A 27,459-nucleotide genomic window follows, 5' to 3' on the forward strand; every position below is an offset into this window, starting at 1 on the left:
ACAACGTAACTGGGTGATTATAAAGGAGTACTACAGGGGTCTCCAATGGTCGATGTTGGGTTGGCGTATTTCGAGATTAGGATTTGTCACTCCGATTGTCGGAGAGGTATCTCTGGGCCCTCTCGGTAATACACATCACATAAGCCTTGCAAGCATTACAACTAATATGTTAGTTGTGAGATGATGTATTACGGAACGAGTAAAGAGACTTGCCGGTAACGAGATTGAACTAGGTATTGGATACCGACGATCGAATCTCGGGCAAGTAACATACCGATGACAAAGGGAACAACGTATGTTGTTATGCGGTCTGACCGATAAAGATCTTCGCAGAATATGTAGGAGCCAATATGGGCATCCAGGTCCCGCTATTGGTTATTGACCGGAGACGTGTCTCGGTCATGTCTACATTGTTCTCGAACCCGTAGGGTCCGCACGCTTAAGGTTACGATGACAGTTATATTATGAGTTTATGCATTTTGATGTACCGAAGGTTGTTCGGAGTCCCGGATGTGATCACGGACATGACGAGGAGTCTCGAAATGGTCGAGACGTAAAGATTGATATATTGGAAGCCTATATTTGGATATCGGAAGTGTTCCGGGTGAAATCGGGATTTTACCGGAATACCGAGAGGGTTACCGGAACCCCCCAGGAGCTATTTGGGCCATAGTGGGCCTTAGTGGAAAAGAGAAGGGGCTGCCCTAGATGGGCTGCGCGCCACCCCCTTCCCCTAGTCCTATTAGGACTAGGAGAGGTGGCCGGCCCCTCCTCCTCTTTTCCCCTCCGAGGAATCCTAGTTGGACTAGGATTGGAGGGGGAATCCTACTCCCAGTGGGAGTAGGACTCTCCTGCGCCTCCCCCCCTTGGCCGGCCAGCCTCCCCTCCTCTCCTCCTTTATATACGGAGGCAGGGGCACCTCTAAACACACAAGTTGACACAAGTTGATCCACGTGATCTATTCCTTAGCCGTGTGCGGTGCCCCCTGCCACCATATACCTCGATAATACTGTAGCGGAGTTTAGGCGAAGCCCTGCTGCTGTAGTTCATCAAGATCGTCACCACGCCGTCGTGCTGACGAAACTCTTCCCCGACACTTTGCTGGATCGGAGTCCGGGGATCGTCATCGAGCTGAACGTGTGCTCGAACTCGGAGGTGCCGTAGTTTCGGTGCTTGATCGGTTGGATCGTGAAGACGTACGACTACTTCCTCTACGTCGTGTCATCGCTTCCGCAGTCGGTCTGCGTTGGGTACGTAGACAACACTCTCCTCTCGTTGCTATACATCACATGATCCTGTGTGCGCGTAGGAAAATTTTTGAAATTACTACGAAACCCAACAAAAACATTCGTTGCCAAGAATGGATCCTTTCTAGAGAAGAAGTTTCTCTCGAAAGAAGTGAGTGGGAGGAAAGTAGAACTTGATGAGGTAACTGTACCTGCTCCCTTATTGGAAATTAGTTCATCACAGAAATCTGTTCCTGTGACTACTACACCAATTAGTGAGGAAGTTAATGATGATGATCATGAAACTTCAGATTAAGTTACTACAGAACCTCATAGGTCTTACAGAGTAAGATCCGCACCAGAGTGGTACGGTAATCCTGTTCTGGAAGTTATGTTACTAGACCATGACGAACCTACGAACTATGAAGAAGCGATGGTGAGCCCAGATTCCGCAAAATGGCTTGAGGCCATGAGATCTGAGATAAGATCCATGTATGAAAACAAAGTATGGACTTTGATTGACTTGCCCAATGATCGGCGAGACATTGAGATTAAATGGATCCTCAAGAGGAAGACGGACGCTGATAGTGTTACTATCTACAAAGCTAGAATTGTCGCAAAAGGTTTTCGACAAGTTCAAGATGTTGACTACGATGAGAGTTTTTCACTCGTATCTATGCTTAAGTCTGTCTGAATCATGTTAGCAATTGCCGCATTTTATGAAATCTGGCAAATGGATAAACAAAACTGCATTCCTTAATGGTTTTCTTAAAGAAGAGTTGTATATGATGCAACCAGAAGGTTTTGTCAATCCTAAAGGTGCTAACAAATTGTGCAAGCTCCAGCGATCCATCTATGGACTGGTGCAAGCATCTCGGAGTTGGAATATATGCTTTGATAGTTGATCAAAGCATATGGTTTTATACAGACTTTTGAAGAAGCCTGTATTTACAAGAAAGTGAGTGGGAGCTCTGTAGCATTTCTAATATTATATGTGGATGGCATATTGTTAATTGGAAATGATATGGAAATTCTGGATAGCATGAAAGGATACTTGAATAAGAGTTTTTCAAAGCAAGACCTCGGTGAAGCTGCTTACACATTGAGCATCAAGATCTATATAGATAGATCAAGACGCTAGATAAGATTTTTTCAATGAGTACATACCTTGATAAATTTTTGAAATAGTTCGAAATGGAACAGTCAAAGAAGGAGTTCTTGCCTGTGTTACAAGGTGTGAAGTTGAGTAAGACTCAAGACCCGACCATTGCAGAAAATAGAAAGAGAATGAAAAGTCATTCCCTATGCCTCAGTCATAGGTTCTATAAAGTATGTTATGCTATGAACCAGACCTATTGTATACCTTGCTCTGTGTTTGGCAAAGGAATACAATTTTGATCTAATAAGTAGATCACTAGACATGGGTCAAGAGTATCCTTAGTGAGGACTAAGGAGATGTTTCTCGATTATGGAGGTGATAAAAGAGCCCGTCGTAAAAGTTACAACGATGCAAGCTTTTACACCAATCCAGATGACTCTAAGTCTTAATCTGGATACATATTGAAAGTGGGAGCAATTAGCTAGAGTAGCTCCGTGCAGAGCATTGTGGACATAGAATATTTGCGAAATACATACGGCTCTGAATATGACAGACCCGTTGACTAAGCTTTTCTCACGAGCAAAACATGATCATACCTTAGTACTCTTTTGGGTGTTAATCACATAGCGATGTGAACTAGATTATTGACTCTAGTAAACCCTTTGGGTGTTGATCACATGATGATGTGAACTATGGGTATTAATCACATGCAGATGTGAATATTGGTGTTAAATCACATAGCGATGTGAACTAGATTATTGACTCTAGTGCAAGTGGGAGACTAAAGGAAATATGCCCTAGAGGCAATAATAAAGTTATTATTTATTTCCTTATTTCATGATAAATGTTTATTATTCATGCTAGAATTGTATTAACCGGAAACATGATACATGTGTGAATACATAGACAAACATATAGTCACTAGTATGCCTCTACTTGACTAGCTCATTAATCAAAGATGGTTATGTTTCCTAACCATAGACGTGTGTTGTCATTTGATTAATGGGATCACATCATTAGGAGAATGATGTGATTGACATGACCCATTCCGTTAGCCTAGCACTTGATCGTTTAGTATGTTGCTATTGCTTTCTTCATAACTTATACAAAGTTCCTGCAACTATGAGATTGTGCAACTCCCGTTTACCGGAAGAACACTTTGTGTGCTACCAAACGTCACAACGTAACTGGGTGATTATAAAGGTCCTCTACAGGTATTTCCGAAGGTACATGTTGGGTTGGCATAATTCGAGATTAGGTTTTGTCACTCCGATTGTCGGAGAGGTATCTCTGGGCCCTCTCGGTAATACTCATCACCTAAGCCTTGCAAGCATTGTAACTGATGAGTTAGTTATAAGATGATGTGTTACAGAACGAGTAAAGAGACTTGCCGGTAACGAGATTGAACTAGGTATTGGATACCGACGATCGAATCTCGGGCAAGTAACATACCGATGACAAAGGGAACAAAGTATGTTGTTATGCGGTTTGACCGATAAAGATCTTCGTAGAATATGTAGGAGCCAATATGGGCATCCAGGTTCCACTATTGGTTATTGACCAAGAATAGTTCTAGGTCATGTCTACATAGTTCTCGAACCCATAGGGTCCGCACGCTTAAGGTTTCGATGACAGTTATATTATGGGTTTATGAGTTTTGATGTACCGAAGGAGTTTGGAGTCCCGGATGAGATCGGGGACATGACGAGAAGTCTCGAAATGGTCGAGATGTAAAGATTGATATATTGGACGACTATATTCGAAGTTCGGAAAGGTTCCGAGTGATTCGGGTATTTTTCGGAGTACCGGAGAGTTACGGGAATTCGCCGGGGAGTATATGGGCCTTATTGGGCCATACGGGAATTGAGGAGAGAGGCCGAAAGGAAGGAGGCGCGCAGCCCCCCTCTGGTCCGAATTGGACAAGGGGTGCAGCCCCTCTTTCCTTCCTCCTCTCCCCCTCTTTCCCCCTTCTCCTACTCCAACAAGGAAGGAGGGAGTCCTACTCCCGGTGGGAGTAGGACTCCCCTTGGCGCGCCTCTCCCTGGCCGGCCGCCTCCTCCCCTTGCTCCTTTATATACGGGGGCAGGGGGGCACCCCATGACACACAAGTTGATCTACGGATCGTTCCTTAGCCGTGTGCGGTGCCCCCCTCCACCATATTCCACCTCAGTCATATCGTCGCGGAGTTTAGGCGAAGCCCTGCGCCGGTAGAACATCATCATCGTCACCACGCCGTCGTCCTGACGGAACTCATCCCCGAAGCTTTGCTGGATCGAAGCCCGGGGATCGTCATCGAGCTGAACGTGTGCTGAACTCGGAGGTGTCGTACGTTCAGTGCTTGGATCGGTCGGATCGTGAAGACGTACGACTACATCAACCGCGTTGTCATAACGCTTCCGCTTACGGTCTACGAGGGTACGTGGACGAACACTCTTCCCTCTCATTGCTATGCCATCACCATGATCTTGCGTGTGCGTAGGAAATTTTTTGAAATTACTACGTTACCCATCATAATTATCATCCTCCGAGTCTTCGTTTATGGTATGTTCATCAGGGATGGCTTGCCCATCCTCCCGTCCGGCCTGTTCAAAGCTTGGCTGGGCGGGGTTGTCTTCATCTTCGGCATCGTCCGGAGTGCTATTGTCTCCTGCGCCGGTATTGTTGTTTTTACCATGGTGTGGTTTAGAGCGTCCCCGCTGACGTCGGTGCTTCGGCTGCTTCTTAGGAGGCTTATCCTCGACTGTATCCTTTTTGTCATTGCCAATGTTGTCTTTGGGTGTATCCACCATGTATATGTCATATGAGGAGGTGGTTGTCCAGCGCCCTGTGGGCGGTGGCTCATGTTCTTCTCCTACATCGTCGTCCATACTGTTGATGTCTTCGGAGTCGAATTCAAGCATGTCGGTCAAGTCGTCGACAGTGGCTATCAAGTGGGTGGTGGGTGGGTAACGAAGTTCTTCATCGTCTGCTTCCCACTCAAGCCGGACATAGTTCGGCTAGGAATTCCCTTCCAAGAAGAGGGATTTCAAAGAGTTTAACACGTCACCCAGGGGTGAGTATTGGAAGATGTCCGTGGAGGTAAACTCCAAGATCGGCGCCCAATTAGATTCGATGGGTGTGGATACACGCAGTTCGGAACCTATATTCGGAGGTGAGTCCGGGGGTCCGATGACACATACCTCATTGGAGGTTTGATCTGTGTTCGGCTCTAGCGCCGTAGAGTATGCGGCTCCCGTGGTGGGGTCCAGGCCCCCGTCCTCAGATGGCGCGATCTGTTATGGATCTAGGGCCAGGACAGTTGCAGGTGTTGTCTCCTGAGTACAGCCTCATGACAGATCTAAGTCATGCTCATCGTGGCTGTCGGGTGCGGCTGTGATGAGCTCGAATCCGTTGAAGACCAAATCTCCGCGGATGTCGGCAGTATAATTCAAGTTTCCAAACCTGACCTAATGGCCAGGGGTGTAGCCGTCGATCTGCTCCAGACGGCCAAGCGAGTTGGCCCGCAGTACAAAGCCGCCGAATACGAAGATCTGTCTGGGGAGAAAGATCTCACCCTGGATCGAGTTGTTGATGATCGAAGGAGTTATCAAGCCTTATGATGACGACACAGTGGAACTCTCAATGAAAGCACCAATGTCGGTGTCAAAACCGGCGGATCTCAGGTAGGGGGTCCTGAACTGTGCGTCTAAGGCTAATGGTAATAGGAGGTGGGGTACATGATGTTTACCTAGGTTCGGGCCCTTTCTATCTAGGTAATACCCTACTTCCTGCTTGATTGATCTTGATGATATGTGTATTACAAGAGTTGATCTACCACGAGATCGTAGAGGCTAACCTAGAAGCTAGCCCATGATAATGATTGATCTTGTCCTATGGACTAAACCCTCTGGTTTATATAGACACCGGAGGGGGCTAGGGTTACATAAAGTCGGTTACAAAGAAGGGAATCTACATATCCGAATCGCCAAGCTTGCCTTCCACGCAAAGGAGAGTCCCACCCGGACACGGGACAAAGTCTTCTATCTTGTATCTTCATAGCCCAACAGTTCAGCTAATGTATATAATCTGGCTGTCCAAGGACCCCTTAATCCAGGACTACGTCAGTCCCCACGGGACTCCCCTCCGATAATTTTTCGTTCTAGTATTTTTTATATTTTCCGAAAAAATCTCCGTTGATTTTCAGCACATTCCGAGAACTTTTATTTCTGCATAAAAAACAACACCACGGTAGTTCTACTGAAAACAGCGTCAGTCCGGGTTAGTTCTAACCAAATCATACCAAAATCATGTAGAAATATTATAAACATGGCATGAATACATCAAAAATTATAGATACATTGGAGACGTATCAGCATCCCCAAGCTTAATTGCTGCTCGTCCTTGAGTAGGTAAATGATAAAAACAGAATTTTTGATGTGGAATGCTACCTAACATATTTATCAATGTAATCTTCTCTATTGTGGCAAGAATATTCAGATCCGTAAGATTCAAAACAAAAGTTTAATATTGACATAAAAACAATAATACTTCAAGCATACTAACAAAGTAATCATGTATTCTCAAAATAACATGGCCAAAGAAAGTTATCCCTACAAAATCATATAGTCTGGCTATGCTCTATCTTCATCACACAAATTATTTAATCATGCACAACCCCGATGACAAGCCAAGCAATTGTTTCATACTTTTGATGTTCTCAAACTTTTTCAATCTTCACGCAATACATGAGCGTGAGCCATGGATATAGCACTATGGTGGAAGAGAATATGGTGGTTGTGGAGAAGACAAAAAGGAGAAGATAGTCTCACATCAACTAGGTGTATCAACGGGCTATGGAGATGCCCATCAATAGATATCAATGTGAGTGAGTTGGGATTAACATGCAACGGATGCACTAGAGCTATAAGTGTATGAAAGCTCAAAAAGAAACTAAGTGGGTGTGCATTCGATTTGCTTGCTCACGAAGACCTAGGGCAATTTGAGGAAGCCATCATTGGAATATACAAGCCAAGTTCTATAATGAAAATTCCCACTAGTATATGAAAGTGACAACATAGGAGACTCTCTATCATGAAGATCATGGTACTACTTTGAAGCATAAGTGTGGTAAAAGGATAGTAGCATTGCCCCTTCTCTCTTTTTCTCTCATGTTTTTTTTAATTTTTTTATAAAAATTGGGCCTTCTCTTTTTTTGGCCTCTTTTTTATTTTATTTTTATTTTTCGTCCGGAGTCTCATCCCGACTTGTGGGGGAATCATAGTCTCCACCATCCTTTCCTCACTGGGACAATGCTCTAATAATGATGATCATCACACTTTTATTTACTTACAACTCAACAATTGCAACTCGATACTTAGAACAAAATATGACTATATGAATGCCTCTGGTGGTGTACCGGGATGTGCAATGAATCAAGAGTGACACGTATGAAAGAATTATGAACGGTGGCTTTGCCACAAATACGATGTCAACTACATGATCATGCAAAGCAATATGACAATGATGAAGCGTGTCATAATAAACAGAACGATGGAAAGTTGCATGGCAATATATCTCGGGATGGCTATGGAAATGCCATAATAGGTAGGTATGGTGGCTATTTTGAGGAAGGTATATGGTGGATGTATGGTACCGACGAAATTTGCACGGTACTAGAGAGGCTAGCAATGGTGGAAGGGTGAGAGTGTGTATAATCCATGGACTCAAGATTAGTCATAAAAAACTCACATACTTATTACAAATATTTATTAGTCATCAAAACAAAGTACTACGCGCATGCTCCTAGGGGGATAGATTGGTAGGAAAAGACCATCGCTCATCCCCGACCGCCACTCATAAGGAAGACAATCAATAAATAAATCATGCTCCAACTTCATCACATAGCGGATCACCATACGTGCATGCTACGGGAATCACAAACTTTAACAAAAGTATCTCTAAAATTCACAACTACTCTACTAGCATGACTCTAATATCACCATCTTCATATCTCAAAACAATCATAAAGAATCAAACTTCTCATAGTATTCAATGCACTTTATATGAAAATTTTTATTATATCCCTCTTGGATGTCTATCATATTAGGACTAAATTCATAACCAAAGCAAATTACCGTGCTGTTTAAGATTCTCAAAATAATATAAGTGAAGAATGAGAGTTCATTTATTTCTTCAAAATAAAACCAATGCCGTGCTCTAAAAAGATATAAGTGAAGCACTAGAGCAAACGACAATCTACTCTGAAAGATATAAGTGAAGATTAATGAGTAGTCGAATAATTACGTAACTATGTGAAGACTCTCTAACATTTAAGAATTTCAGAGCTTGGTATTTTATTCAAACATCAAGCAAAACCTAATAAAATAAAATGACGCTCGAAGCAAAACACATATCATGTGGTGAATAAAAATATAGCTCCAAGTAAAGTTACCGATGAACGAAGACGAAAGAGGGGATGCCTTATGGGGCATCCCCAAGCTTAGGCTCTTGGTTGTCCTTGAATTTTACCTTGGGGTGCCTTGGGCATCCCCAATCTTAGGCTCTTGCCACTCCTTATTCCATAGTCCATCGAATCTTTACCCAAAACTTGAAAACTTCACAACACAAAACTCAACAGAAAACTCGTAAGCTCCGTTAGTATAAGAAAATAAATCACAACTTTTGGTATTGTTGTGAACTCATTCTTTATTCATATTGGTGTAATATCTACTTTATTCCAATTTCTCTATGGTTCATACCTGTAACACCCCGGATGTAACTTTCCATATTTGTAACTCCAACTCTTGCCATTGCCGGCTATGTGATATATTATTTTCCTTCGTGGTTGGGTTTTTTGTCTTTTGTTTTGCATTTTGTTCATGTCATGCATCTCATCTCATGTCATCATCCGCATTGCATTTGCATGTTTTCATAAAGCTTGCATCCGTTCGTAGTTGCCGCGTTCCCCTGCCTTCGTTGACCGTTCCGAGACCAATCGGGTTTTCGCTTCCCTCTTGACCGTGACCACCTAACCTCTCTTGCCAGCTCACAGCCCCTCGCGCGCGCATCTGAAACTCCACCGAACCTGAACCGCTCTGTCGATACCGTTGGATCCGGATCATCCCCAATCATCCGAAAAACATCTCCGTTTTCTTTGTTTGGACGCCCATAGCCTATCTTTCTCGACCGCCCGATTTTGATCTAAGGGTCCATGTCTACCCCAATTCATCTCGCATCACTATATATACGAAGTTAGTCCAAATCTGAGCAAACCCTAAAAACTAGGACCCTTGTCCCATCCCGCCGCCGCTCCTCTTCCACCTCAGGATCCCCTTTCGATCCAAAATCCTCCCTCGATTTTCCAACCGGACCAACCACTCGTCGCCGCCCAAATTCCACCCGCACGCAGCCAGCCGCAACCTCCTCCCGATCCATCCACCGCCGTTGTCCCGCGCGTCACCTGCCAGCTCGCCGGAGACGTCTCCTTCCTCCCACGGTTCTCCTCCTTCCCTTGGTTCCTCTTTTCTCTCTCGAAGCCTCATTCCTCTCTCTGTTCATGCAACAGGAGCTCTGCCTCGACACCATGGCCGTCGCCCCGCTTCTTCGAGACCAGCCGCCATTGATCTGCATCCATGCCGCCTCTCGCCGTCCACGGCAAGCCAGGAGCCCGAGCTCCTGCTTCCCGAGCCGCAGCCACCCCGCAGCTGTCCAACCTCGCCGCTGTTGTATCTTGCCAACTCTACAGGCCGCGCCCTCCGACGACCCCCCACGCCGGCCTCCAGGACCTCTGCTCCTCCTCTTTGTCTTCTTCTCCTCCCTCTCCCTCCCTCCCTCTCTCTCTCTCTCTCTCTCTCTCTCTCTCTGGTACGCATGAGCAGCGCCATGGATGGGCTCCTCCAACCAATGTCATGGACGCCAAGTTCCGCCCGCGGCCCTGCTTCGTTCGTCGCTGTCTCCGTCAGATCCGGCGAGTCCCTGCGCCCCGGTCTCGTCCCTGCCTCCAGGTCACCGCTACGCCGCCGGAGACCAAGCAGCGCTGCCTTGCCTGCTTCCAGTTCCACTCACGTTGTCCGCGCCCAGCCTCTGCTTCATCTCGACCGTGCCCCTGTCGCTCACGTGGACCGCGCCGCCGCATTGACCTCCTTCCCCACCTGCCAGATCCGGCTTGCCCGGCCTCCTCCCCACCAGCTAGGCTTGGCCCATGGGTGAGCAGCCCCTCCAGCCCCCCTGCTCTGTTGTGGCCCAGCCAATTTCGGCCCGTATCATGTTTTTCCCCAGATCTACGAATTTAGCATTATCCAGAGACCGTTGTTTTACAGAAAAACCCTCAATGTTCATGCATCAATAATTCACAAACCATGCATCAGATTTAAATAAACTATATATGTAAGATGCTCAGTTTTTCATGTACTTTCATAATATGCCACTTTCATCCATGCTAAAAATGTTTAACTTGCTGTTTGCATTATTTTACATAAATGTCATGTTTAAATGATTTATTTCATAACTAAATAACTGTAGCTCCAATTTTAATAAACTTTATATGTAAATGAGGTGGAAAATGCCTAGTTTAACTTGGTGCACTTACTTTGCTTGTTTAACAACTCTAAAATTAGGTAATAGGCAGAACAGTACCAAACTCAAATTATGCACATGGGGATTTTCCGGAATTGTTGTTTGTTGTTCCGACCTCATTTAAACTTGCCTAGATAGGTAGTTTAATTATGCTTCACCCCTTGCCATGTTTAACAACATTTAATATTGTTGGGTAGCCTAAACGGGAGTGAACGAAATAATCAAATGTGGTGTTTCGTCAATATGCAACTTGTTACATATTGAGCTCCACTTAACTTGTAGTGTTGTTTGTGCACTTTGCCATGCCACGCCTAATTAAACCGGACATGCATCATATTTGATTGTGCATCATGCCATGTTTATGTGATGGTTGTTTACCATGTTGTTTGCTTCTTTCTGGGTTGCTTCTCTCGTTAGCTTCGGTTTCGTTCCGGAGTTGTGAGGATTCGTTCGACCACGTCCGCTTGTCTTCTTCATGGACTCGTTCTTCTTCCTGGCGGATTTCAGGCAAGATGACCGTTACCCTGGATCTCACTATTATCATTGCTATGCTAGTTGCTTCGTTCTATCGCTATGCTGCGCTACCTATCACTTGTTCTTCAAGCCTCCCAAATTGCCATGTCAGCCTCTAACCTTTTCACCCTTCCTAGCAAACCGTTGCTTGGCTATGTTATCGCTTTGCTCAGCCCCTCTTATAGTGTTGTTAGTTGCAGGTGAAGTTGAAGATTGCTCCATGATGGACAAGATTATGTTGGGATATCACAATATATCTTATTTAATTAATGCATCTATATACTTGGTAAAGGGTGGAAGGCTCGGCCTTATGCCTGGTGTTTAGTTCCACTCTTGCCGCCCTAGTTTTCGTCATACCGGTGTTATGTTCCTTGATTTTGCGTACTTACGCGGTTGGGTGATTTATGGGACCCCCTTGACAATTTGCTTTGAATAAAACTCCTCCAGCAAGGCCCAACCTTGGTTTTAACATTTGCCACCTAAGCCTTTTTCCCTTGGATTCTGCAGACTCAAGGGTCATCTTTATTTTACCCCCCCCCCCTCCTGGGTCAGTGCTCGTCGTGAGTGTTGGTCCAACCTGTCAGCCGCCGGTGGCCACCAGGGGCAACTCTGGGCTGGCCTACCTGAAGTTTGGACAATCCGGTGTGCCCTGAGAACGAGATATGTGCAGCTCCTATTGGGATTTGTCGGCACATTCGGGCGGCTTTGCTGGTCTTGTTTTACCATTGTTGAAATGTCTTGTAACCAGGACTCCGAGTCTGATCGGGTCTTCCTGGGAGAAGGAATATCCTTCGTTGACCGTGAGAGCTTGTGATGGGCTAAGTTGGGACACCCCTGCAGGGTATAAACTTTCGAGAGCCATGCCCGCGGTTATGTGGCAGATGGGAATTTGTTAATGTCCGGTTGTAGATAACTTGACACCAGATTCGAATTAAAACGCATCAACCGCGTGTGTAGCCATGATGGTCTCTTTTCGGCGGAGTCCGGGAAGTGAACACGGTTTAGGGTTATGTTTGACGTAAGTAGGAGTTCAGGATCACTTCTTGATCATTGCTAGCTTCACGACCGTTCCGTTGCTTCTCTTCTCGCTCTTATTTGCGTATGTTAGCCACAATACTTGCTTAGTCGCTGCTGCAACCTCACCACTTTACCCCTTCCTTACCCATTAAGCTTTGATAGTCTTGAAACCCATGGTAATGGGATTGCTGAGTCCTCGTGGCTCACAGATTTCTACAACAACAGTTGCAGGTACAGGCTATGCGATGATCATGACGCGAGAGCGATGTTTACTTGTTTTGGAGTTCTTCTTCTGCTTCTTCGATTAGGGGATAGGTTCTAGGTCGGCAGCCTGGGCTAGCAGGGTGGATGTCGTTTGAGTTTCTGTTTATGTTTCATCCGTAGTCGGATGTTGCTCTTATGTTTTGTGTTGATGTATTTGTGTGGCATTATGTGCCTCTTGTATGTATCCCAACTATTATGTAATGGTATGATGTAATGATATCCACCTTGCAAAAGCGGCTCCAATATGTGCTTCTATCCTTGGTGGGACCTTCGAGTTCCTTTAGGATAGGGTCGCATATTGGGCGTGACAATACCCTCCGATACTACTCATAGATTCATCAAAATAAGCAAACAACCCAACTCAAAAATGACAGCAAGATCACATTAACTTTCACCCAACTCTTCCCAAAGGTTCTACTTGGCACTTTATTGAAACAAGAAACTATAAAACATGATTACTACAGTATTATAATCATGTGGAAACACAAAAACAGTAGGGGTAAATATTGAGTTGTCTCCCAACAAGCGCTTTTCTTTATTTCCTTTCTAGCTAGGCATGATGATGACAATGATGCTCACATAAAAGATAAGAATTGAAACATAACGGGAGCATCATGAAGGATGTTACTAGCACATTTAAGTCTAACCCACTTCCTATGCATAGGGATTTTTTTAGCAAACAACTTACGGGAATAAGAATCAACTAGCATAGGAAACCAAAACAAGGATAGCTTCAAGATTTTCAACACATAGAGAGGAAACTTGATATTATTGCAATTCCTACAAGCATATATTCCTCCTTCATAATAATTTTCAGTAGCATCATGAATGAATTCAACAATATAACCATCACATAAAGCATTATTTTCATGATCCCCAAGCATATAAATTTTATTACTCTCCACACAAGCAAAATTCTTCTCATTCGAAATAGTGGGAGTATCATAAGAAACTTGAATACTATAAATTGTTTCCACATTAAAAGAGTAATGTTCAGAAAAAGGGTAACCATAATCATGACAAGTTTTATAAATATAATCATCACTACTTTTTATAGCATAAGTATCATCACAATAATCATCATAAGTAGCAACTTTGTTCTCATCAAAATCAATTGAAAACTCTTCCAAGATAGTGGAATCATTACTAAATAAAGTCATGACCTCTCCAAATCCACTTCCATAATTATCACAATAAGATTCAGCACCCTCCAAAATAGTGGGATCATTACTTCCTAAAGTTGACACTCTTCCAAACCCACTTTCATCAATATAATCATCATAAATAGGAGGCATGATTTCATCACAATAAATTTGCTCATGAAAACTTGGGAGGTTAAAAATATCATCTTAAGCATAGCATCCCCAAGCTCGGGACAAACATTAATTGCAGCAAATAAATTCTCAAACATGTCATTCTCATGAAACATAGCATCCCCAAGCTTGGGCCTTTGCATATCATAAGCATAATCACTCTCATAATTAATAGTATGGATAGCACCAATAGTATAGCAATTATCATCATCAAATGAGTAATAAGAGCAACATCATTTGGGAAGGATACCTTTTTACCTTTGCTTCTATGTCTTTTCTCTTTCTTCTTCGCATCATGTGTGGGTTTAATCCTCTTTTTGGAGCTCCTTATTAATGAGATTGGTTGAATAGAAAGCTCCTCCTCATTACCTGATTCATCATAAGAAATAATAGGAGGATATTGGGAACTCTCTCCCCTTTCATTGCTATTCTCTTCATCTTCTATTTATTTTTCTTGTTTTTATGTAATTGGCAATATAAGGATTTTCAATGCAATTCACCGCACAATAAATGTAAACTTCCTCTAGATCAAAATCAAGAACTCCCTCAAGGGCGAATTCCGGAATATCCTTAGTTATACATTTCATTTCTTCATAGCCCAGAAGTAAACTAAGTTCATTATCATGCGCAAGGGAAATCAAGTCATCGCAAATTTTGGACACGATTCGATCATGAAACAATTTGCATTAGGTATTTAAATGACCACGTTCATTCCAAAGTTCACAAGGATGGCTAAGAAAATTTAAATTTTTAGCACAAATATCTAGCCTCTCTTGCAACCATTTAGTTTCTAAATACTTATGCCTCTTGAAAAATCTATCTTCCCTATTTGGTGTACTTGTAAACTCTATGCACTCCACAAAAGTTGACATGCTTATAAGAGACATTTTCGTCATGACAAGTCCAATCATCATTAGTACTATGGATATTCAAAGAGTTCATACTAACAACATTGCAATCATGCTCATCATTCAAAGATTTAGTGCCAAACATTCTAATGCATTCTTCTTCTAGCAATTGAGCACAATTATCGGAATCCTCATTTTCACGAAAGATGTTAAAAAGATGAAGCATATGAGGCACCCTCAATTCATTTTTTTTGTTTTCTTTTATAGACTAAACTAGTGATAAAACAAGAAACAAAAAGATTCGATTGCAAGATCTAAAGATATACCTTCAAGCACTCACCTCCCCGGCAACGGCGCCAGAAAAGAGCTTGATGTCTACTATGCAACCTTCTTCTTGTAGACGTTGTTGGGCCTCCAAGTGCAGAGGTTTGTAGGACAGTAGCAAATTTCCCTCAAGTGGATGACCTAAGGTTTATCAATCCGTGGGAGGCGTAGGATGAAGATGGTCTCTCTCAAACAACCCTGCAACCAAATAACAAAGAGTCTCTTGTGTCCCCAACACACCCAATACAATGGTAAATTGTATAGGTGCACTAGTTCAGCGAAGAGATGGTGATACAAGTGCAATATGGATGGTAGATATAGGTTTTTATAATCTGAAATTATAAAAACAGCAAGGTAACATGTAATAAAAGTGAGAGAAAACGGTATTTCAATGCTTCGAAACAAGGCCTAGGGTTCATACTTTCACTAGTGCAAGTTTTCTCAACAATAATAACATAACTAGATCATATAATAGTCCCTCAACATGCAATAAAGAGTCACTCCAAAGTCACTATAGCGGAGAACAAATGAAGAGAACATTATAGGGTACGAAACCACCTCAAAGTTATTCTTTCCGATCAATCCATTGGGCTATTCCTATAAGTGTCACAAACAGCCCTAGAGTTCGTAGTAAAATAACAGCCCTAGAATCCATTGGGCTACTGTCCATCCACCATCGACTTCCTCCAGCCTCCACGTGCATTGTTCATCTACCGCGACCTTCCTTCTGCATCCACCAGCTATTGTTCATCCATGGCTACTGTTCAACCAGCCTCCACCGGCTCCTGTTCAACCAGCCCTCCATGGGGTCCTGTTCATCCAGCATCCACCGGCTACTATTCAACCAGCCCTCCACAAGGCCCTGTTCATCCACCCCCAACCGGCTCGGGTGTGTGGAGGCCTCCTCTCGATCGGGGTCCTATTCATCCAGCAGCGTCGGCCTCTACTACCACGGGGTCCTGTTCATCCAACCCCCAACAACTGTCACAGTTCATCAAGAGGCAGCTTCGATTGTCTTCAATTAGTAGCAGTAGCGAATGAATCGCTCTGGTTCAGTTAACAGCCAAGGGATCAGTCGCTCGGGTTCAGTAACATAGCTAGTGCAATCGCTCGGGTTCAATAAGCGAATACCTCGCTCGGGTTCAGTTAAAGCTCAACTCCTCGCACACGCGCGCGTACGTGTACGAGAGAAACGCACAAACCTCCATGGATCGCTCGGCCCTGACCACCCACCGTAACCGGGAATTCCTCGAAATTTTCCTCGCCCTCGCTTCTACCATGATTTTTTCCGTCATGGACGTCCCAAAGAATGTCATGCAGGTGCGTCCCCGGCCCGCCCAGGACGAAAAGCCCATTTTCTGTCATGATTTTTTATCATAGAAGTAGGAACCCACCACATCTATGATGATACGTGGTTTTGTCACAATTATTGTCACAGAAGTGTCATAAGCATGACAGAATAAAAATTGTTTGGCCCAAAATGTCTTGGATGTGTCTTTTTTTTGTAGTGGACCGATGAGTCCACCTCCGGTTTCCTTGCCAGAAAACTCGAGGGGCTCGCCGCACCTTGGCATCATCTAGCCACCTCCCTATATACAAGCGTGATCAAGCTACTCGCTCGAAAACAACTTTATAGTGTGACTATCAACCCTATAATCCAGTCTCTCATTGGGCACCTTGAAACTAGTAAAATATGAAAACCTAGCAAAGGCATCCCTTCACCTTGCGTATTCCACTTGAGCTTAGTGATGACGATCATGCTTGCCTCAACACAGAATCCTTCACTTGATCACAGTGGCTTGGCCAAGACTTCCAATTTGCTCCCTGATATCCACTATGGAAGCTAGTCACTTAAGCACATCTTCACATGCCAATTATCAGAAAATGGACAACAAGATTCAACATATACGCCATTAGGATTCTTATCTTGAACTTGCCCTTCTCAGCCTTGACGAGCATCCCCATTTGATGTAATCCCATGAGCATCACCTAACCCACATAGACATAATAAGCACATGGGGTGGGTTAGTTCACCTAGAGTAATTCATAATTTCTTAGAACATCTTGATTATGATCCTCATGCCTCATCTTGGTCAACATTCATCTTCAATTCATGCTATATTTTGGTATCTTGAAAGCCACAATGAACTCTTCATTGTACGTCATTGCTTGAAGTTTAACATCAATGACTAAATTATTTCATGAACATTCTTGAGATTCACCAAGAGCACCATATTTGTCATCACTTGATCTACTTCATGCTTTATCACAACCTCCTGAGAGATAACGATTTTCATTTGAATTACTTGCTTTGGGGTTTGATCAATCACGGCTCTATTCATGACCTCACCATGACTTTATCTTCAGGCCATGCCTATAATTCTTTTCTTCACCATTCTCTAAAGATCTTGATCCTGCATGGCTTAGCTAATAGGCCCATTCATGACAATTTAGGTTCCTCCAGTGAACTCCGTAATCCATCTAATATCTTTCATGCGTCACTCATGGAACATTTCTTCATATATAACTCGGTAAAACCTCAAGTTCACGGGAATTTCCATTCATTACAAGAAGTCAATGGACATCTTTATCTTGGTGGCTTTCATTCACACACCCATACAGTAGTCTTCATGACTTTCATCCACGCTTGTGGTCCAAACAGTGTCGAAAATACTACTAGGGATTTTTAAAAAATCTAAAAGTAAGAGAAAATATTTTACAAAACCAACTTGTGATAAAGAACACATAAATCTCATGGTTAAGAGACCGAGAAAACTCTAAAAAAATTACAATGTTGTAAGGGTGAGTTCTTTTTCTTACGGAATCTATTGAAAGGGTAGGGTGCTCCTACGATTAACTAAGAAGAAGAGAGTTGGCCCAATTTATAAGGAAAACTAGGTCAAATACCACACGACAACATGATTGATTAGAGGACAACCGTGCACAAACCCCAATGATTAACACACGCGCCCATAAACGAAGCTAGAATCTACTGCCAAGCGTAAGCAATGAGGGCCAAAAGATCTGTGATGGGGTGAACCAACTCTTTGACAATGCCTCTGAGAAGTAAATGAGGCCCACGGGCGCCAATGTCACCGGCACCAACCCCCGTAGGGACAAATCTCTGGTCCAAAGCTCTAATCTCCATCACTGCACCGTATCCCTTGGGAGGGGATCCAGCCATTCAATCAGCGAACGGAATCTAGCTCCATCCAACAATGATCTAGTGTCAAGATGAACTCTTCGACAACGTCCTCAAGAAGGAAAAGACACTCGTGGACGCCTTCGTCGCTGGTACCCACCCCTCTAACCCAAAGCTTTCGCCTATAGCCTAGAGACCCTCCACCTCGATGAGCCTCTTAGGAGAAGGCTAAACCACCAATACGTGCCAAATGCTAGTGGAAGACCACGTGAACCGAACAAGGAGCCAGCTGCTCGACGCCTCTCCACCGCACCACGTCAACAAAGTGGCTAGCTCGCTTAGAGGCCACCCGCACCGCCACAGCCCAAGCACGCCTACGACGACACTGGCAGAGCAAGGCACACACCACTTAAGTGTCTACCACCGAGCCCCACCTTCACGACCTCATAACTCAAGTCGTGCCCTCACCAGAGCTCGCCAAAGACGGATCTAGGCGGTACTCCAAACCCACGGCGCAAAACTATCCTACAGTTGCCATAGGGTGGCCACCACAGCGCCGAAGGGATGAGGTATGACACCGCCACAGTCTGGGAAACCATCCCGACTACCACGCGTGAAGCTCCCACAGAACGCTGGACACCACCGTCGTGGCCTAGCCAGGCCCTGGACGAGCATATTTTCATCAACTTGATCATATGATTAGACCCGTGGCATGCTGATTCGTGACAAGGGATGTTCACAAAACATTTCTCACAAGCAAAAAATGAAACTGAAATACCCTTGATATATGAGAGGTGTTTGTTAATGAATCACGATCAAATTAATAGGAAATTCAGTCCACAACATGTGCAAAGACCTTCATCTACCCAGTTGGCAGGCTACGTTTACCGCCACATGGGCAGAAGGATAAGATGAGCCACCCGAATAGTTTAGGAACCGATTTGGTCGTTTTCATAGCTTAAGGACAAAAAAGAGTGGTTTGTAGTTGGAGGAGGGTATTGTGTATTAATTCTCATTAATACCGCATTTTCTATAGCACATGTGATTGTAGTTGTAGTCTTGAATGGACATCTAGGTCTCTAAATGGATTCTTATAATTAACATCCAACAATTAAGTCACTAATGTGTGTGTGCGCTATGAACATGTTTCAGTGCCACAAGTGAATGTTCCAGGGCATCAACGCCCTCCCCCTTCGGAAAGTAAAAGGAATTTAGGTGGTGGCTTTCAAAAATTTTATTTGAACTTTCCTATGTTTTGTGGTGTTGTGAAATCACTTTGAGTCATGGGGTGGCCACACTAATAAGAATGGATGCCGAAAGAAAAGGGAGACACTCATTGCTCAACTTTATCCTTTTGTCGCCACAAAAGTCAGAACAAAACGTACAACATAATCAGATTTATATTGGATGTGTGGAACTAGGAGTCTTCATATTGCAGTAGGACTTCGTAGTGTCTGAGGGTTTCTCTGACCATGTGTCTAGAGTCTGAGTCTCTCGACGAGGGGCTCGGAGTATCCGGAATGGAACCCGGAGACCGGACCAATGTTCGAGGTTAACTACGAACAAGTGCCTGAGATTGCCTACAGACCAGCTTCGTCATAGTTTACCAGACATTTTTTTTTTTTGCTAACCTTACCTTAGGTGTTTAAGTTGTTAGCCACACTAATTTTGCCACACTTTTTGCGTGCGTAGCATGTGGGTTCATTTCTCACAAAAAGAATATTGCCTTAGGTGTGGTGTGGCTAAAACGAAACAACCACCTAACTTTGATCAAACTAGCCCAACTAACTTAAATGTGTGGCTGAGTGTGCTTACGCGTGGCTATGAACCAACCAAACAGGCCCGTAGAGACAAAGGGCAGGCAAAGCTCGCTGGAGATGGTTAAGGCGTCAGGGAACTTCCCAACCAACCAACTCAACATCATGTGTTCCAGGCTTGCAGAACATGCTCCATTATTTTTCGTCTCATGTGAGGTCATGTGAGGGTATGGGTTACACTTACACAACGCCTCCGGTGCTCAACATTCCACACCATCGCAAGCAGCTCGCGTTCACCACAGGTCCTCCTCATGTTCCAGGTGCGCCCGACCGAACCTATTTCTCGTCGAGGCGGCGCATCGAAACCTACCATTCCACGGGCAAATTAGCCATATTTACTAGCTCCAGAATCACGGGCAGCAACAACAGCAGCAGAGGCAGTCAGAGCTCATGTAACGATATACAGATTTTACATGCAGCCGCTCGCGCTAGCTTCTCACGGCGGTGAACCGACGAGGAGAGTCCGCCTCCGGTTTCCTGGCCGGAAACCTCGAGGGGCCTCGCCGCCGCGCCTTGGCATGATCAGGCCACCTCCCAGATCCCAAACAAACAATGGTTAGCTGGTCCTTGCAAGTCACCAAGTTCAGGCACCGTTTGTCATCAGTGGCTGATACTTTGCATAATCTATCCCGTTCAACCTAACACAGCACAAGACCTGCTCAGGCAATTCTTCGGGTTTGTTTCCCTGCAGAGTTGAAAAGAAGCAGGAACAGTAAATAAACCATCTTGCATATGGCAAAGTAAAAACGATGAGGTATTAGCTCAGAAACAGTTATATGAGTGACATACCTGGATGGTTAGCCCAACATCTAGCATGCATATTTTTAGCCTGTCCAGGAATGTCTCGAAACCTTTCCTTGAGATGTAGCCAAATCTATGCATGTCAATGTCAACCTCAAAGTAGTTATCACCCTGCACAAAAAGATAAGATGCTTTCACGCTCCTTGTACAAGTAACAAAAGTACAGGACCTAATGGTATCTTATAGCATTGCACTTATTGCTCAGTGGCGCACTAGCTAAGTGCTACTACTAGAAAGGTACTAAAAGCACAACTAACCAGGAAAAACTGATGCTGAGGTCTAGAAAGCACAGGCTTCTCGTTGTATGCATGCATTAGCTTCCTCTCCGCGGCACTTAAAGGAAGGTCCTCCAGATTAGCCACCCGTCCAAGTATCTTCAGCCGTTCCCGAAATGATATACTTGTTTCCATAGGAAATCCTTTTATTTTTTCTACATCATCATCAACCAACCTCTGTTTGGGCAGTCAAACAAGAAGAGTCACAATGTTGTCGACTTCTAAAAATAATTACTACAGGAAAAGGACTGACTACATATGCTAATTCACGAGTGCTTTCAAATGCAAAAGTGCCTCTGTGCCAAAGGTGGCCATTAGCAGATTATCATTTATAAATTGAATTCCTGAATAAACCTCCTTTACTGAAACCACATTTTATAGTGTCAACCATCAGTCAGCAATGCATGAAATTGTGTAGAATACACCTTTTATAGTTTTTATCTTGATCAACTATAGAATTTATGCTTATAATGTTGACCCTACAGCCCATAACTTTAAAGAAAATGCAGTATATACCTTTTTACCTAAGTAAAATATAAAGGTTTTAGCTCTCGGCCTGAAATTGCCTTTCGGTTATCACTAAAGCTGATATTCCCAGGTTTAAATGCAGGAAAATTTTGTTCATCAACTTAAGAATATTCTATATTTCCTGAACAAAATCATTCTAATTATTTTATCCATTTCCAACATCTAGAGAAGCTACTCACTGGGCATTGTACCAATTTTTCACCACATTCACAAAATGATTAGAAAATGGCCATTCTCAACATAAGGATATTATACCAAACAAACAGCATCTGCACTACGCCATCCGAACTACCATCTTCATTACATATAACTAATTTATATATACAGAACGTAAATAGTTAGCGAAGCTGTGAAATATATGAGAACCATCAAAACTCTTACTCTGATATTCTCTATGAATAAGGGTGAAAGCTCTTTTGAGTAACCTTCGGAAAGCCTAAAATACAAAACAAAGCTCATGCCTTCCCCATCGGTTTCATTCTGAAAGAGTGAAGCAGGATATAGTGGAACCTGATAAAAATGCATAAAAGGCGACATTGTCAAACAACTGATTAAAATGTGACAGGGGCAAAGAATGTCAGTAGGAAAAAAACACTGCAATTAAGCAAAAATTCAAATTCATCAATCTTAATTACGCAACTGACAATTTACTGAACTACTGCAAAAGAATTCAGGCACAGTAATCTCCTTAGACACAGTTGATCAGGGGCTCTATCATGCCCTTTTGCATCATGGAACCTGATACTGGGAGCACTAATGACTCTTTGGAGCCTAGTTCAAAGCCATGTGGGGCAAAATTAAAGCTTGTTGATTTCTTTTGTAGGATGAACAAGACATTGCCTCTCATAATCAGGTTGCTTTTTTCTGAAGACAAAGCCACAGAACCTCCTTTCCCCTTTGGCCTCTGCTTTTTGTAGCAGTGTCCTTATCTTGAAAGTTAAAGTATTCATCGTGAACACACTGTCTCAGCTAGTAATCATCCAGGGGTCACGTAAGCAACTGGTAGGAGGGGGAGTGGATGTACAAGCCCACTGCCCACCAACCAGGTTCAAGTCCTCTTCAACTTGAATTTGGCACATAGCCACATACTATATTCTACTAAACTAAATCAGTAACGGGTTCCGCTTTCTCCTAGGAATCCATCAAATGCAAATACCTAACATGTTGCAGCCTTGTCAAATACAAATATACAATAACTTCTATCCTTTGTAATGCTACTATTTTATTATGTACAAACTGCACATCATATTAAAAGCATAATAACAGCTAAACCCAAAAGGATGGCTCAAAGCATGTAAAACACACAGTTACATCTTCACATGTTTCTACCCAAACAAACAAGACTTTTCACATGTAATTATCACAGAAACTAAGAAACACTAGGAAGGAACTGTGGGCAGAACCTTAGCTCTGAATCAGTGCATCAACAATGTTGTTAACTCTTGATAATATATTTTGACAAATGCGTAACTGTTTAGCAGAGTCTTAACGCACCTGTACATTGACCACCAAAAGAGGTGGGAGTTTGCTGGAGGTTTGAATATCAGGAAGCTTGACAAATCGAGATATATGATGGAGTTTTTGCGGCGACAAGTATACATCAACTCCAAATGGATAGTACGCCGCACAATTTTGAGCAAGCTCTTTCTTTTTATCCCTGAAGAATTTCAATTGAACCAAAGGTCAGTCACTTCCCAAAAGAATCCAGCCTTCCCAAATAAATGTGCATTGTGAAAATGAACAAGGTTGCTAGTACGTACTATGAAAACAATCAGTGAATGATGTTTACCTAAGATAGTTAGATCCCCGGACTCTGAATGTACCAGGATCAATATGAGACCAGCTATTCAGCACTTTCTTTTCCAGCAAACATAACTGTACTTGAGAACCTGCTATAGGCCTTTCAAGGAAATCCTTTGTAGACACTGAACAAAATACAAATGTTTCTTCAGTAATTTTATTTATGACGCCAGTGTAATTGAGCTTTTATAAGAAGAAGAAAAAAACTATTATGACTCAACGATGGATGGAGAATTGCTTACACAGTGTGGACGACGGGTTGGCTTCCCCAGACTTCTTCTTGAACGAGAGCTTCAACGAAGGCATCTTCATCGAATGAGTCGGGCTTGTGGAAAGCGCCCTCTTCTTCTCATTCACACCAACAGCAGAGGCCATACATGGCAAACAGTTATTTGGCAGGAGACCGCAATTGTCCAGTATCCCTCCACTACTTGGGCTAGCACCGCCTGAAACACTCGCCCCATCCTCATGGCTAGCAGAGGGCCTCGCACCGTTCTCCAAATGCCCCTTCGGCAGCTCACTGGACCTTGGCTTCCTATGGGGGTGTTCAGCTCCATTGAAGCTCCCGCCATTGGCGTCCCTCGTACCCAATGCCGCTTCGTTCTCGAAGCCGTTGAGTGAAAAGGCATCTGCACAGTAAACAGACAAGCTCAAATGCTCAACAGACTTGATGAAATCAACACATGGTGGCGTGTAGCCAGGCAAGTACATTGCAGAGATATACTAATACGGAGAGTAGTTACCGTCTTGCACGCTGTGGAAATCGTCCTCGCCGTCTGACTCGCTGATGGCGAAGGAGTCGTACCAGGCCTCCTCCATGCTCCCGGTGACTGCAGGAAAGGAAGTAGCAAATTCAGCGTCAGGTGGGTGCCGATTCGGACGAGCTGAGAGTACAATGCCACGAATCGCCATTGAGGGCCGCAATAAACTGGCATGTACTTAACCAAGGTAGTACTCCCAATTACAGCGCCCAGTGAAATTCAATAAGCGATCGATCGGTCGATTTCATAAAAAAGAAAAGTACCCGGCCGTGGCTAGATAGATTAGATAGATAGATGCGCACGATGCGCCGATGCAGTAATTTAATCTAATCCCCAACAAGGGCGGACGCGCGCGCGCAATCTCGCGCCCCCCATGGTCCCCCGGGCCGAGATCAAATCTATCTACCCATCTATGCCTCGAACAAGCAGAGGCAGGAAAGGCGATTGGCGGAAAGGAAAGCAGCGCGTCCCACCTACCCTACCCTACCCTACCCACCCACCTTGGAAGGCCGGGTTGCTGTAGGTCCGGCAGTCACCGGAGGCCGATGCGGCGGCGGCGGCGGAGGGGTCGGGGGGGCCCTCGGCCTCCTGGATGGTCTCCATGGAGGCGGCGCGGGAGGGCGCCTTCCTGCGGCCCTTGGCCCCGCGGCGGCGGCGCCTGCGCGAGGGGGCCCGCGCCGCGTCGCCGGAGCGCGGCGTGCTGGGCTTCCCCACGCACGCGCTGGGCCGCGACACGCACGTGCCCATGCCCGCCCCGTCGGCCGAGATCGGCGCGGGGAAGGTGGCTGGCGGGCACGGCGCTGGCTGGGCCTCGTCCGCGCGGGGGTCGGGGCCGGGCGGGGGTCGGGGCCGGGCTGGAGATCGGTGCGGTTGCGTGGGAGATTTTTGTTTTTATGGGCGGGCGGGCGGGCGGGCGAGCGAACTCTGTGGCTGTGGTGGCGGAGGGGGGGAGGGGGGGGGGGGCGGTGGTGGTGATGGAGGAACAGGGAGAGACGCTGGCTGCGTGCGTGTATGCTGCGGGGGCTCGGCTCGGCTCGGCTCGGCTCGGCTTCCCACACGACTGCTGCTGCGGCAGCGGGGTGGTGGGGTGGGGAATGGAGATTCGGAGGCGCCGCGCTCCTGGACGCGGTCCTCCTTGGTGGGTGGTCTGCCTCCGCCTCCGCTGCTTCCTTCTGTTCTGGCTGGGCTCGGGCGGGGCCCACGGCTTTTCTTTTCTGGTGGGAGTGACGGCCTCTGTGCGCGCACCGTGTACGTGTAGGTGAGATTGGATTTGACGCCGGGCGCTCTGCACGGCGGTCGTCCGCCGACGCAGGGGCGTCTCCGGCGGCCGCATCCAATTTTACTACACCGCACGGTGGCCGCACGAAGGGCGCGTTGACCACCGGGAAAAAAAAAACGAAGGCCATGTGCGCGCAGTTTCGCGCGTTGACCGTTGACCAGATTTACCAGATTTGGGTGGTGATGGGGGGGGGGAAGAAAAAAGTCAGTGACCGACTCGACGAAGCATCCATCCGGATCCAGGTGCGCTGCACGCGTACCATGGTCCACGGGTGGGGCTTGTGGTCCTTCACCGATCACCATCCTATTTCTCCTGCCAACATTTGGTACTACTACGAATGCTAACCGTCAGGTCTCCGTTTTTTTACCTCTTGAAAAAAAAAACTTGTTTCTCCTTCCTTCCTCTTTTGGATCCACCACACGCCTCGCACGAAAACTTAGCGGCTAATCCTGGGAAATGGGTGCGAGCATAGTTTTCTTTCTTTTTTCAGCTAGGAGATAGGAGATAATCTCTTTGCGTTAACTAGTAAATGTGTGCCTGCAATGCGCGTTGATATTGTTAGGCGGTATGTTAATTTCACGTTGATATTAGGTAAGATATTGTTTGCGCGTTAATTATGTTGTAATTGGCATTTATATTAATATTTGGTATAATATTAATGTGCGCTAAACATGTTGAGCGCTCGCCATTGAAACAATGTAGGTCGTTCGATTGACCTATTTTGATTGCCGGGATTAGTAGCATCTGCCCCTTTGATTCTTTTTTATATTTGATGGTTGATGATGATATGGTATATAGATATAGATAGATACAGATATAGGTAGATATAGATAAAGATAAGATGTGTTTTGGATCTTTTTATATCGACGATATGGTATATAGATATAGATAAAAATAAGATATGTTTTGGGTCTTTTTGTATTGATGATATGCTATATACATATAGATAGATATAAGATATGTTCTTCAAATTTACAATTAATGTTGGACACTGGTGAAACTAATAGCTCTATCGTGACAGAAGAGAGCACATCTTCCCCTTGGGCACACGCTAGTGCATGTGCGGTCAGCACGCGAAGCAACTTCCATTTGAAGTTTCCAAAAAAACTAATGATGCTCCAAGTCTTGCATTTTGCTTCCTTACGAAGCAAAGTTTATTTCCTTATTCAATTTTGCTCCCATGCGACAAATTATGTTTTTAATTATGGTGAACTTTATTTTTAGTAACACTTGGTTTTGCTTCCTAACAAGAATGCTTCTCTTTCTGTGGCCAACAAGATTGTTTGAAGACCGTCAGATGATGTTTCCTTCTAGTATATGGTTTCCAACATAAGAGGGGCTGATAACTCTTGCAAGATAGGATTTCACATCATCTAGTTTGCTTAGGAAGCAAAACTTATTACGTCATTCAATTTTGCTTCCATATGAAGAAATTTTGTTTCCAATTGTGGTAAGTTTATTTTGAGCGACATTTGGTTTTGCTTTTTATCAAGGATATTTTTATTCGAGGTAATATCATCGGGATTTATTGAACTTGTGCTCGATGTTTAGTTTAGTGCTAGAATTTTAAAAATACGGAATTGCAGTCACTTACTTGACTCTAGCGTGCATATACGGTCGCAAAATGTGTATGTGGATGTATCTGTGTGTATGGCCCCATTTGTCAGTGAGTAACTGCCCTCAGATGATGCATCTTTGCACTAACACCCTCACAATTTTCTTATTAGCAGAAAAGGCAACTACTATAACGCGAGTCTATATGTATTGAGTGATGTCCCACCTGTTATTACATAATAAAAAATAACACAAAAAATGGCCGCCTGGTCTCGACCTCACGTGCAAAGGTCAGTAAACAAGTCGCGTTGGCCATTACAACACACATATGTTCACTTTTAATTC

General features: G+C 44.4%; 1 protein-coding gene across 1 annotated transcript; it reads right to left on the reverse strand.

Annotated features, from left to right (window-relative positions):
- Positions 1 to 20,231: 20,231 nt before the first annotated feature.
- Positions 20,232 to 25,142, reverse strand: LOC123090741 (uncharacterized). The gene is made up of 9 exons (XM_044512076.1): positions 24,782 to 25,142; positions 24,264 to 24,350; positions 23,763 to 24,149; positions 23,510 to 23,645; positions 23,215 to 23,377; positions 22,102 to 22,230; positions 21,175 to 21,369; positions 20,906 to 21,028; positions 20,232 to 20,801 (listed from the first exon to the last, which is right to left on the reverse strand). The coding sequence occupies exons 1-9, from the start codon at positions 25,026 to 25,028 to the stop codon at positions 20,700 to 20,702; spliced, it is 1,569 nt and encodes a 522-aa protein (XP_044368011.1). The 5' UTR covers positions 25,029 to 25,142; the 3' UTR covers positions 20,232 to 20,699.
- Positions 25,143 to 27,459: the final 2,317 nt, after the last annotated feature.

Source organism: Triticum aestivum, chromosome 4B (assembly GCF_018294505.1).
Source record: "Triticum aestivum cultivar Chinese Spring chromosome 4B, IWGSC CS RefSeq v2.1, whole genome shotgun sequence".
NCBI classification, from domain to species: domain Eukaryota; kingdom Viridiplantae; phylum Streptophyta; class Magnoliopsida; order Poales; family Poaceae; genus Triticum; species Triticum aestivum.